Source organism: Oncorhynchus keta, chromosome 34 (assembly GCF_023373465.1).
Source record: "Oncorhynchus keta strain PuntledgeMale-10-30-2019 chromosome 34, Oket_V2, whole genome shotgun sequence".
NCBI lineage: Eukaryota > Metazoa > Chordata > Actinopteri > Salmoniformes > Salmonidae > Oncorhynchus > Oncorhynchus keta.
The window spans coordinates 54,480,792-54,493,862 of NC_068454.1; the positions used below are offsets into that span (position 1 = coordinate 54,480,792).

A 13,071-nucleotide genomic window follows, 5' to 3' on the forward strand; every position below is an offset into this window, starting at 1 on the left:
TTTTTTTTTAACTTGAGAAACTTCTGTTTAAATGTAAACCGCACATTAAATATGTATATATTGGGTTTGGCATATGACAGTGGGCCTAAAACAATGCAATTACCTCTAGGGCTAGCTTTTGAAAATTCACTTTAACATGCATTCCCCAGAATGTATTTTGCGTCCATCCCCCCTAAGCATCAATCTATGGACATTGGTCGAGGTTAATTCGCTCACTCAACTCTCCAGGCTATCGTGAGCTAGACCCCTGCTGCAGCGAACCAATGGCAGCCGTAGGCCAGCAGTCCTAAATACATCCCCAGCACAAGCCAACTGATCATTCATCAACTTAAATACAATTGCAGCTCCTGGACATTACCCAAAAAGCCTTGGGGCACCCTTTTACAGACAGACGGTGCATAATGTCCTTCAGTTAGCTAGCCTCGGGGCTCCAATGCTCCATCACAGAAGTAGTGGATAAAGTGGTGCTAGCTGGGAGGGGGTTAGGGGGTTGAAGGGCAGTTAGAGGGGCTTATGTTCAACTTGTCATCCCCTCCCCCTCTAGATCTCCTACATATCTACCCCACACTGACAACAGAGCTCCTTGTTGTACAGTAGCTTAGCCTGTTGATAGGTTGAGTGTTTTCTCGGGCGCTGGGTTAGTTCGTGCGAGCCGAAGGCCAGTGAGAGACATTTCCTCTGGCCGAGGCCTGGGCGTGGGAGGTGCTCCACTCTGGGGAAGCTCAAGTGTCGTCCCGCTGCAGAGCTCAAATCACTGGCTCCAAACAGGTCAGGGTGGGACACTATGCTACGCGGCTAACGCTAAATCACCACCGCCCGCCCAACCGCCTGGTGAGGTCATCCCCTGCCGTCGCCCCTCTAATGGAGAGACTCGCTAACATACGTTAATTAACGGACGGTAATGACTATGGAAAGGGAGCACGCCTCTCGCCGACTTCTCTAATTTATTTTTTATCCCAGGCTCATTTGAGGGGTCTGGAATGGTCCGGAATGGGGCCGGTGGACCTGACCGGTACAGCGTGCAGAGGCCTTTGGAGTATGCTGTTACCACCGCACACTTACCGGTACTCCAGGAGCACAGTTAGCCCACCACAGATGCTCATTCAAGACATTAGATGAGGCGAGATTGCAGCGCGCCAAGGTTTTACCAGGGACGCCTTGGTAGGCCTCTGCCAATCAATACGCATTCCTGCGAGTCTCTAATGCATCTGTAATCACAGGCCCAATAACACTTGGCCACTGGGTCCACAGATATGGGCACCGCTAAAGTGACAGTGGATGGGGGTGGTGGAGCATGAAGACATGGTTACTACTTACGGGTTATAACTTTAGCAGAGGGCAAATGTTGAATATTTCCATACGGTACAAATGATGCCGTAAAATGACCCCCTAACAACCTTTTACCTAGCGCAAAATAAAGCTTGAGTTTCACTCTCATTCGATTAATTATCATACTCTGGCTCCTTTGCCTGCCATAACTGCTGAGAAGTTTGAAAAGGAGTGAGACATGTACAAGGCTAATCGTAATTTAGCTCCAGTGTCCTCTTGTTTCAACGTACTGTAAGGGGAAATATGTCAGGAGCTGGTGCGGAGTCAGAAGATAAATGCTAGTTTGAAGTGAAAAAGACTTGTAGAATGGCCTATTTGAGTGTTGTGCTTGTTTTTTGGAGGCAGACGTCCTCAGTTCTCGCTATTGTCTGTTTACGAGGTGAGGACTAACAGATTTGCTGACAACCACATTTGCTACTAAACCCCTTGATCCCCATCACCCCTGTGCTCTGGAACACACACACACACACAGGCTATTTGTTATATTTGTCCCTTATTTAACTAGGCAAGTCAGTTAAGAACAAATTCCTATTTTCAATGACGGCCTAGGAACATTGGATTAACTGCCTTGTTCGGGGGAAGAACGACAGATTTTTACCTTGTCAGTTCGGGGATTCGATCTTGTTTACAGTAGGTGCACAGGAAGAGTGATGTTCCCGAGTTGGGGACTCGCCTTGTGGGGACTGTTTGGATGCAGGGGGACTTTCTCTCTTCTGGCATACCGCCACGGATGCCGTGCACCGCACAATCAGAGCGTAACAACGATTATGAGGGGGGGGCACATGGGGAGTTAGTCTACATACAAACGCTGCGTTCCTCCATTCCCCTGGCATCCAGTGGAGCTCTGGTGACCCCCCAGCCTCCCTCGATGACGTCATCTCCAACACTACACCCTCCGCAGGGAGAACATGGGAAAACAAAGTGCCTCCTGACATCCCTCGCAGCGAGGGGGGAAAAAGCGTTGCAGCTCAGGAAACCCCTACCCATTGTTTTGCTTCCTTCATTAGTCCTTGTGTCAACAGTCGGGGGGGCGGCACGCGCGCGCCACTGTTTTTGTTCTCTTGCTCCCTGCCTGACCTCGTTGCTTCTGATGTTTTGACAGGTTGTTTCGAAATCCCATCAAGGCCCAATTGACTGTTCAAATGACGGCGCTACTAAACCCGGACAACATACACGGTAGTTGCGAAAACAAAATGAATCTGGAACGTCTAAAATTAACTAATCTGACGTCAACCCATGGTTGAGAGCGCTGCAATTCGCCAGGAAAGAGGGAGATGCGGGGGAAAGGGTGTGGGTGGGTGTGGGGGTGTAGATAAGCAAAGGTGTAAAGTTAACGTAATGTGCACTGTAAATGGAACGTTCTAGAGAGAAGTGAGAATCGTGTTTTTTTATGACCCTGTGTTTTCGTGAGGAAAAACAACACCAATGTGATAATGACGATGATGATGTGATGTCACTAGCCGATAGAGAGCATTGATTGACAGGTTTAGGTAGATACACCTTGTTCTTGTGACTCACCATCGTCCAGGTACATCTGGTCCAGATCCTGGGGTTCCCGCTTGACGGTGACGGCTAGGGAGGGGGGGCTGGCATCTACCGGCAGCAGGCTGGGAGGACTTATCCTGGCCTGGGTCTGGCTCTGTCCCTGGGTGGGGCTGTAAGGTGATGCCTGGGCGAACGGGCTCTCTGCTGCCCCCCCTGGAGTGGAGGGGAGGGACCCAGGGGAGGTGGAGGGGCTGCTGTTGGGGTAGAGTGGGTGGTAGCCATGGGGACCGGGGCTACCAAGGTGATGCGGGCTGCTGCCCTGGGAGTGGAGCATGCCCAGCGGAGCTTGGTCAGGTGAGGAAGGGCAGACCAGTGGCGCTGGGCACTGCCCTTGCGTCTCCTGGATGGCGGACGCCAAGAGACCGTTGTGGGCGTGCGTAGGGCTGGTGGAGAGGCACTTGGGGTAAGCCACGGGGGACAGGTCGTGCAGTGTTGGGCTGGAACAGGGGGAGGAAGTTGGCATGCTGCCAATGCTGCCATGGCAAGGCGGGCAGGGAGGATAAACCCCGACCAGGCAGGTGTCAGCGTCCCCCACAGGTATGATAGGAGTGAGCCTGGGTTGGCCATGGTAAGACTTGGAATGAGCCCCCAGAGGCTCATATTCATCATTCGGTTCTGTCTTTATTGTCGGGACTGGAAAAAGAGAGAGAGGGAGGGAGAGAGAGAGAGAGAGTGAGAGAGAGAGAGAGAGAGAGAGAGAAGAGAGAGAGAGAAGAGAGATTAGAAACGTGAGGTAGGTCCACGTGGCTGAATGAGCAACTAAGTGTATGAGTGAAGGAGTTTGTGTAGTGAGATGGATTGTGGGTAGGATACCCTCCAAAATCAAACAAACAACCAGCGATTAAAAGAGACTCTGTGTCATTGGCTGTGCCTCTCAAACGCCAGCTCAGAACCACCCCAAAAAAAGAAAAAAAAAACAAAAATAGATGAGTCATCAGAGCAGAAAGCCACAGCTGGCTCTAATCATGAAACGGTGCTATTTTCTTTGGACTCTCCTTCAGCTATGAAAGAGTGCTTTAAAGCGGCTGGGCTGCTGCTGCAGGAGCCCGGGACCCCTAGGCCTGCATGCTTCGAAAGCAATTGTTGCTCTCGGGACAAAGAGAGAGAGAGAGAGAGAGAGAGAGAGAGAGAGAGAGAGAGAGAGAGAGAGAGAGAGAGAGAGAGAGAGAGAGAGAGAGAGAGAGAGAGAGAGAGAGAGAGAGAGAGAGAGAGAGAGAGAGAAAAAAAGGATGATGTGATTGGGGTGGTTCGTGCTCCTTAAGAGAGTATGGTATGCCTGCGGTTTCAGGAGCTCTGACTTCAGCTAATGCAGGAGGAGAGTGCTATGACCCCACTTGCTCATGCCGCCGTCTTCCAACTCACTCAGGGTGCATTTGGGAGATGTTTCCACCATTTCCTGATTAGTTTGGACTGACAGTCATCACACACTAGGTTTCCTGGCTGTGCGATCAAGATCAGTTTTCATCTTTCGGAGGCTAACCATGACGTGTGCACTATTTAGTGAATATTTTAACATATCCTCCAGTTGCACACACGCACGCACGCACGCACGCACACACACACACACACACACACACACACACACAAAGACCCAAACCCTAAGGAAAAGATGAAACAGCCCAGTTGATCTAAGAAAACCCTTCATAAACCCCCACATGCTCCGATTCTGCCACGAGTACTGTGACACAACTAGGCTTGAATTAAGACACCCAGATGAATAACAAAAAGCTTCTGAGTCACAATACATGCACTGTCTATTGCTATTTCTGCACACAGTTAAATGTGTTAATGGGTGTGGTTAGTGTTTGATGCCAATCATAAGTTTTTTGGCAAAATCTGAATCACTCCAAATGTCTTCTGACACTCTATTCAATCTACTAAATGTCTTCTGACACTATTCAGCTTACAAAATGTCTTCTGACAGTATTCAGAATACAAAATGTCTTCTGACACTCTATTCAGCCAACTAAATGTCTTCTGACACTCTATTCAATCTACGAAATGTCTTCGGACACTATTCAGCTTACTAAATGTCTTCTGACACTATTCAGAATACAAAATGTCTTCTGACACTCTATTCAGTCTACAAAATGTCTTCTGACACTTTATGAAGCCTACTAAATGTCTTCTGACACTCTATTCAGCATACAAAATGTCTTCTGACACTATTCAGCCTACTAAATGTTTTCTGACACTATTCAGCCTACAAAATGTCTTCTGACACTCTATTCAGCCTAAAACATGTCTTCTGACACTCTATTCAGCATACAAAATGTCTTCTGACACTCTATTCAGCCTACTAAATGTCTTCTGACACTCTATTCAGCAGAAAAAATGTCTTCTGACACTCTATTCAGTCTACAAAATGTCTTCGGACACTCTATTCAGCCTACTAAATGTCTTCTGACACTCTATTCAGCCTACAACATGTCTTCTGACACTATTCAGCCTACAAAATGTCTTCTGACACTCTATTCAGCCTACAACATGTCTTCTGACACTATTCAGCCTACAAAATGTCTTCTGACACTCTATTCAGCATACTAAATGTCTTCTGACACAATTCAGCATACAAAATGTCTTCTGACACTCTATTCAGCCTACAACATGTCTTCTGACACTATTCAGTCTACAAAATGTCTTCTGACACTCTATTCAGCCTACAACATGTCTTCTGACACTATTCAGTCTACAAAATGTCTTCTGACACTCTATTCAGCATACTAAATGTCTTCTGACACTCTATTCAGTCTACAAAATGTCTTCTGACACTCTATTCAGCCTACTAAATGTTTTCGGACACTCTATTCAGTCTATAAAATGTCTTCTGACACTCTATTCAGTCTACAAAATGTCTTCTGACACACTATTCAGCCTACAAAATGTCTTCTGACACTCCATTCAGCCTACTAAATGTCTTCTGACACTATTCAGCCTACAAAATGTCTTCTGACACTCTATTCAGTCTACAAAATGTCTTCTGACACTCTAGTCAACCTACTAAATGTCTTCTGACACTATTCAGCCAACTAAATGTCTTCTGACACCACTCTATTCAGCCTATAAAATGTCTTCTGACACTCTATTCAGTCTACAAAATGTCTTCTGACACACTATTCAGCCTACAAAATGTCTTCTGACACTCCATTCAGCCTACTAAATGTCTTCTGACACTATTCAGCCTACAAAATGTCTTCTGACACTCTATTCAGTCTACAAAATGTCTTCTGACACTCTAGTCAACCTACTAAATGTCTTCTGACACTATTCAGCCAACTAAATGTCTTCTGACACCACTCTATTCAGTCTACAAAATGTCTTCTGACACCCTATTCAGTCTACAAAATGTCTTCGGACACTCTATTCATCCTACTAAATGTCTTCTGACATTCTATTCAACCTACTAAATGTCTTCTGACACTATATTCAGTCTACAAAATGTCTTCTGACACTCTATTCAGTCTACAAAATGTCTTTGGACACTCTATTCAGCCTACTAAATGTCTTCTGACACTCTATTCAGCCTACAACATGTCTTCTAATACTCTATACAGCCTACAAAATGTCTTCTGACACTCTATTCAGCCTACAAAATGTCTTCTGACACTATTCAGCCTACTAAATGTCTTTAGATGCTCTATTCAGCCTACTAAATGTCTTCTGACACTCTATTCAGCCTACTAAATGTCTTCTGACACTCTAGTCAACCTACTAAATGTCTTCTGACACTATTCAGCCAACTAAATGTCTTCTGACACTCTATTCAGCCTACAAAATGTCTTCTGACACTCTATTCAGCCTACAAAACGTCTTCTGACACTCTATTCAGTCTACAAAATGTCTTCTGACACCCTATTCAGTCTACAAAATGTCTTCGGACACTCTATTCATCCTACTAAATGTCTTCTGACACTCTATTCATCCTACTAAATGTCTTCTGACATTCTATTCAACCTACTAAATGTCTTCTGACACTATATTCAGTCTACAAAATGTCTTCTGACACTCTATTCAGTCTACAAAATGTCTTTGGACACTCTATTCAGCCTACTAAATGTGTTCTGACACTCTATTCAGCCTACAACATGTCTTCTGATACTCTATACAGCCTACAAAATGTCTTCTGACACTCTATTCAGCCTACAAAATGTCTTCTGACACTATTCAGCCTACTAAATGTCTTTAGATGCTCTATTCAGCCTACTAAATGTCTTCTGACACTCTATTCAGCCTACTAAATGTCTTCTGACACTCTATTCATCCTACAAAATGTCTTCCGACACTCTATTCAGCCTACAAAATGTCTTCTGACACTCTATTCAGTCTACTAAATGTCTTCTGACACTATTCAGCCTACAAAATGTCTTCTGACACTATTCAGCCTACTAAATGTTTTCTGACACTCTATTCAGTCTACTAAATGTCTTCTGACACTCTATTCAGTCCACAAAATGTCTTCTGACACTATTCAGCCTACTAAATGTTTTCTGACACTCTATTCAGTCTACTAAATGTCTTCTGACACTCTATTCAGCCTACTAAATGTATTCTGACACTCTATTCAGCCTACTAAATGTCTTTAGATGCTCTATTCAGCCTACTAAATGTCTTCTGACACTCTATTCAGCCTACTAAATGTCTTCTGACACTCTAGTCAACCTACTAAATGTCTTCTGACACTATTCAGCCAACTAAATGTCTTCTGACACTCTATTCAGCCTACAAAATGTCTTCTGACACTCTATTCAGCCTACAAAACGTCTTCTGACACTCTATTCAGTCTACAAAATGTCTTCTGACACCCTATTCAGTCTACAAAATGTCTTCGGACACTCTATTCATCCTACTAAATGTCTTCTGACACTATATTCAGTCTACAAAATGTCTTCTGACACTATTCAGTCTACAAAATGTCTTTGGACACTCTATTCAGCCTACTAAATGTGTTCTGACACTCTATTCAGCCTACAACATGTCTTCTGATACTCTATACAGCCTACAAAATGTCTTCTGACACTCTATTCAGCCTACAAAATGTCTTCTGACACTATTCAGCCTACTAAATGTCTTTAGATGCTCTATTCAGCCTACTAAATGTCTTCTGACACTCTATTCAGCCTACTAAATGTCTTCTGACACTCTATTCATCCTACAAAATGTCTTCCGACACTCTATTCAGCCTACAAAATGTCTTCTGACACTCTATTCAGTCTACTAAATGTCTTCTGACACTATTCAGCCTACAAAATGTCTTCTGACACTATTCAGCCTACTAAATGTTTTCTGACACTCTATTCAGTCTACTAAATGTCTTCTGACACTCTATTCAGTCCACAAAATGTCTTCTGACACTATTCAGCCTACTAAATGTCTTCTGACACTCTATTCAGACTACAAAATGTCTTCTGACACTATTCAGCCTACTAAATGTCTTTAGATGCTCTATTCAGCCTACTAAATGTCTTCTGACACTCTATTCAGCCTACTAAATGTCTTCTGACACTCTATTCATCCTACAAAATGTCTTCCGACACTCTATTCAGCCTACAAAATGTATTCTGACACTCTATTCAGCCTACTAAATGTCTTCTGACACTATTTAGCCTACAGAATGTCTTCTGACACTATTCAGCCTAAAAAATGTCTTCTGACACTCTATTCAGCCTACTAAATGTCTTCTGACACTCTATTCAGCAGACAAAATGTCTTCTGACACTCTATTCAGTCTACAAAATGTCTTCGGACACTCTATTCAGCCTACTAAATGTCTTCTGACACTCTATTCAGCCTACAAAATGTCTTCTGACACTCTATTCAGCCTACAACATGTCTTCTGACACTATTCAGCCTACAAAATGTCTTCTGACACTCTATTCAGCCTACAACATGTCTTCTGACACTATTCAGTCTACAAAATGTCTTCTGACACTATTCAGCCTACAACATGTCTTCTGACACTATTCAGTCTACAAAATGTCTTCTGACACTCTATTCAGCATACTAAATGTCTTCTGACACAATTCAGCATACAAAATGTCTTCTGACACTCTATTCAGTCTACAAAATGTCTTCTGACACTCTATTCAGTCTACTAAATGTCTTCTGACACTATTCAGCCTACAAAATGTCTTCTGACACTATTCAGCCTACTAAATGTTTTCTGACACTCTATTCAGTCTACTAAATGTCTTCTGACACTCTATTCAGTCCACAAAATGTCTTCTGACACTATTCAGCCTACTAAATGTTTTCTGACACTCTATTCAGTCTACTAAATGTCTTCTGACACTCTATTCAGCCTACTAAATGTATTCTGACACTCTATTCAGCCTACTAAATGTCTTTAGATGCTCTATTCAGCCTACTAAATGTCTTCTGACACTCTATTCAGCCTACTAAATGTCTTCTGACACTCTAGTCAACCTACTAAATGTCTTCTGACACTATTCAGCCAACTAAATGTCTTCTGACACTCTATTCAGCCTACAAAATGTCTTCTGACACTCTATTCAGCCTACAAAACGTCTTCTGACACTCTATTCAGTCTACAAAATGTCTTCTGACACCCTATTCAGTCTACAAAATGTCTTCGGACACTCTATTCATCCTACTAAATGTCTTCTGACACTCTATTCATCCTACTAAATGTCTTCTGACATTCTATTCAACCTACTAAATGTCTTCTGACACTATATTCAGTCTACAAAATGTCTTCTGACACTCTATTCAGTCTACAAAATGTCTTTGGACACTCTATTCAGCCTACTAAATGTGTTCTGACACTCTATTCAGCCTACAACATGTCTTCTGATACTCTATACAGCCTACAAAATGTCTTCTGACACTCTATTCAGCCTACAAAATGTCTTCTGACACTATTCAGCCTACTAAATGTCTTTAGATGCTCTATTCAGCCTATTAAATGTCTTCTGACACTCTATTCAGCCTACTAAATGTCTTCTGACACTCTATTCATCCTACTAAATGTCTTCTGACACTCTATTCAGTCTACTAAATGTCTTCTGACACTATTCAGCCTACAAAATGTCTTCTGACACTATTCAGCCTACTAAATGTTTTCTGACACTCTATTCAGTCTACTAAATGTCTTCTGACACTCTATTCAGTCCACAAAATGTCTTCTGACACTATTCAGCCTACTAAATGTTTTCTGACACTCTATTCAGTCTACTAAATGTCTTCTGACACTCTATTCAGCCTACTAAATGTATTCTGACACTCTATTCAGCCTACTAAATGTCTTCTGACACTCTATTCAGACTACAAAATGTCTTCTGACACTCTATTCAGACTACAAAATGTCTTCTGACACTCTATCCAGTCTACAAAATGTCTTCTGACACTCTATTCAGCCTACAAAATGTATTCTGACACTCTATTCAGCCTACTAAATGTCTTCTGACACTATTTAGCCTACAGAATGTCTTCTGACACTATTCAGCCTAAAAAATGTCTTCTGACACTCTATTCAGCATACTAAATGTCTTCTGACACTATTCAGTCTACAAAATGTCTTCTGATACTCTATTCAGCCTACTAAATGTTTTCGGACACTATTCAGTCTACAAAATGTCTTCTGGCACTCTATTCAGCCTACTAAATGTCTTCTGACACTATTCAGCCTACAAAATGTCTTCTGACACTCTATTCAGCCAACTAAATGTCTTCTGACACTCTATTCAATCTACGAAATGTCTTCGGACACTATTCAGCTTACTAAATGTCTTCTGACACTATTCAGAATACAAAATGTCTTCTGACACTCTATTCAGTCTACAAAATGTCTTCTGACACTTTATGAAGCCTACTAAATGTCTTCTGACACTCTATTCAGCATACAAAATGTCTTCTGACACTATTCAGCCTACTAAATGTTTTCTGACACTATTCAGCCTACTAAATGTTTTCTGACACTATTCAGCCTACAAAATGTCTTCTGACACTCTATTCAGCCTAAAACATGTCTTCTGACACTCTATTCAGCATACAAAATGTCTTCTGACACTCTATTCAGCCTACTAAATGTCTTCTGACACTCTATTCAGCAGAAAAAATGTCTTCTGACACTCTATTCAGTCTACAAAATGTCTTCGGACACTCTATTCAGCCTACTAAATGTCTTCTGACACTCTATTCAGCCTACAAAATGTCTTCTGACACTCTATTCAGCCTACAACATGTCTTCTGACACTCTATTCAGCATACTAAATGTCTTCTGACACTATTTAGCCTACAGAATGTCTTCTGACACTCTATTCAGTCTACAAAATGTCTTCTGACACTCTATTCAGCCTACTGAATGTGTTCTGACACTCTATTCAACCTACTAAATGTCATCTGACAATCTATTCAGCCTACTAAATGTCTTCTGACACTCTATTCAGTCTACAAAATGTCTTCGGACACTCTATTCAGCCTACTAAATGTCTTCTGACACTCTATTCAGCCTACAACATGTCTTCTGATACTCTATACAGCCTACAAAATGTCTTCTGACACTCTATTCAGCCTACTAAATGTCTTCTGACACTCTATTCATCCTACAAAATGTCTTCTGACACTCTATTCAGCCTACAAAATGTCTTCTGACACTCTATTCAGCCTACAAAATGTCTTCTGACACTCTATCCAGTCTACAAAATGTCTTTAGATGCTCTATTCAGTCTACAAAATGTCTTCGGACACTCTATTCAGCCTACTAAATGTTTTCTGACACTCTATTCAGCCTAGTAAATGTCTTCTGACACTCTATCCAGTCTACAAAATGTCTTCTGGCACTCTATTCAGCATACAAAATGTCTTCTGACACTCTATTCAGTCTACAAAATGTCTTCGGACACTCTATTCAGTCTACAAAATGTCTCCGGACACTCTATTCAGCCTACTAAATGTCTTCTGATACTCTATACAGCCTACAAAATGTCTTTAGATGCTCTATTCAGCCTACTAAATGTCTCCTGACACTCTATTCAGCCTACTAAATGTCTTCTGACACTCTATTCAGCCTACTAAATGTTTTCTGACACTCTATTCAGCCTAGTAAATGTCTTCTGACACTCTATTCAGCATACTAAATGTCTTCTGACACTATATTCACCCTACAAGATGTCTTCTGACACTCTATTCAGCCTACAAAATGTCTTCTGACACTATTCAGCCTACAAAATGTCTTCTGACACTCTATCCAGTCTACAAAATGTCTTCTGACACTCTATTCAGCCTACAAAATGTCTTCTGACACTCTATTCAGCCTACTAAATGTCTTCTGACACTATTTAGCCTACAGAATGTCTTCTGACACTCTATTCAGTCTACAAAATGTCTTCTGACACTCTATTCAGCCTACTAAATGTCTTCTGACACTCTATTCAGCCTACAACATGTCTTCTGATACTCTATACAGCCTACAAAATGTCTTCTGACACTCTATTCAGCCTACTAAATGTCTTCTGACACTCTATCCAGTCTACAAAATGTCTTCTGACACTCTATTCAGCCTACAAAATGTCTTCTGACACTCTATTCAGCCTACAAAATGTCTTCTGACACTCTATTCAGCCTACAAAATGTCTTCTGACACTCTATTCAGCCTACAAAATGTCTTCTGACACTCTATCCAGTCTACAAAATGTCTTCTGACACTATGCAGCCTACAAAATGTCTTCTGACACTCTATTCAGTCTACAAAATGTGTTCTGACACTCTATTCAGTCTACTAAATGTCTTTGGACACTATTCAGTCCACAAAATGTCTTCTGACACTCTATGAAGCCTACTAAATGTTTTCTGACACTCTATTCAGTGTACTAAATGTCTTCTGACACTCTATTCAGCCTAGTAAATGTCTTTAGATGCTCTATTCAGCCTACTAAATGTCTTCTGACACTCTATTCAGTCTACAAAATGTCTTCTGACACTCTATTCAGCCTACAAAATGTCTTCTGACACTCTATTCAGCCTACAACATGTCTTCTGACACTCTATTCAGCCTACTAAATGTCTTCTGACACTATTCAGCCTACAAAATGTCTTCTGACACTCTGTCCAGTCTACAAAATGTCTTCTGACACTCTATTCAGTCTACAAAATGTCTTCTGACACTCTACTCAGTCTACAAAATGTCTTCTGACACTCTGTCCAGTCTACAAAATGTCTTCTGACACTCTATTCAGTCTA

General features: G+C 42.0%; 1 protein-coding gene across 2 annotated transcripts in view; it reads right to left on the reverse strand.

Annotated features, from left to right (window-relative positions):
• LOC118367295 (nuclear factor of activated T-cells, cytoplasmic 1-like) overlaps positions 1 to 13,071 on the reverse strand; it is an 89,323-nt gene that overhangs the window by 19,777 nt on the left and 56,475 nt on the right. For both annotated transcript variants that reach the window (XM_052494101.1, XM_052494102.1), the window contains exon 9: positions 2,848 to 3,507. In XM_052494101.1, coding sequence (XP_052350061.1) covers positions 2,848 to 3,507 — 660 coding nt within the window. The remainder of the gene's footprint in view (positions 1 to 2,847; positions 3,508 to 13,071) is intronic.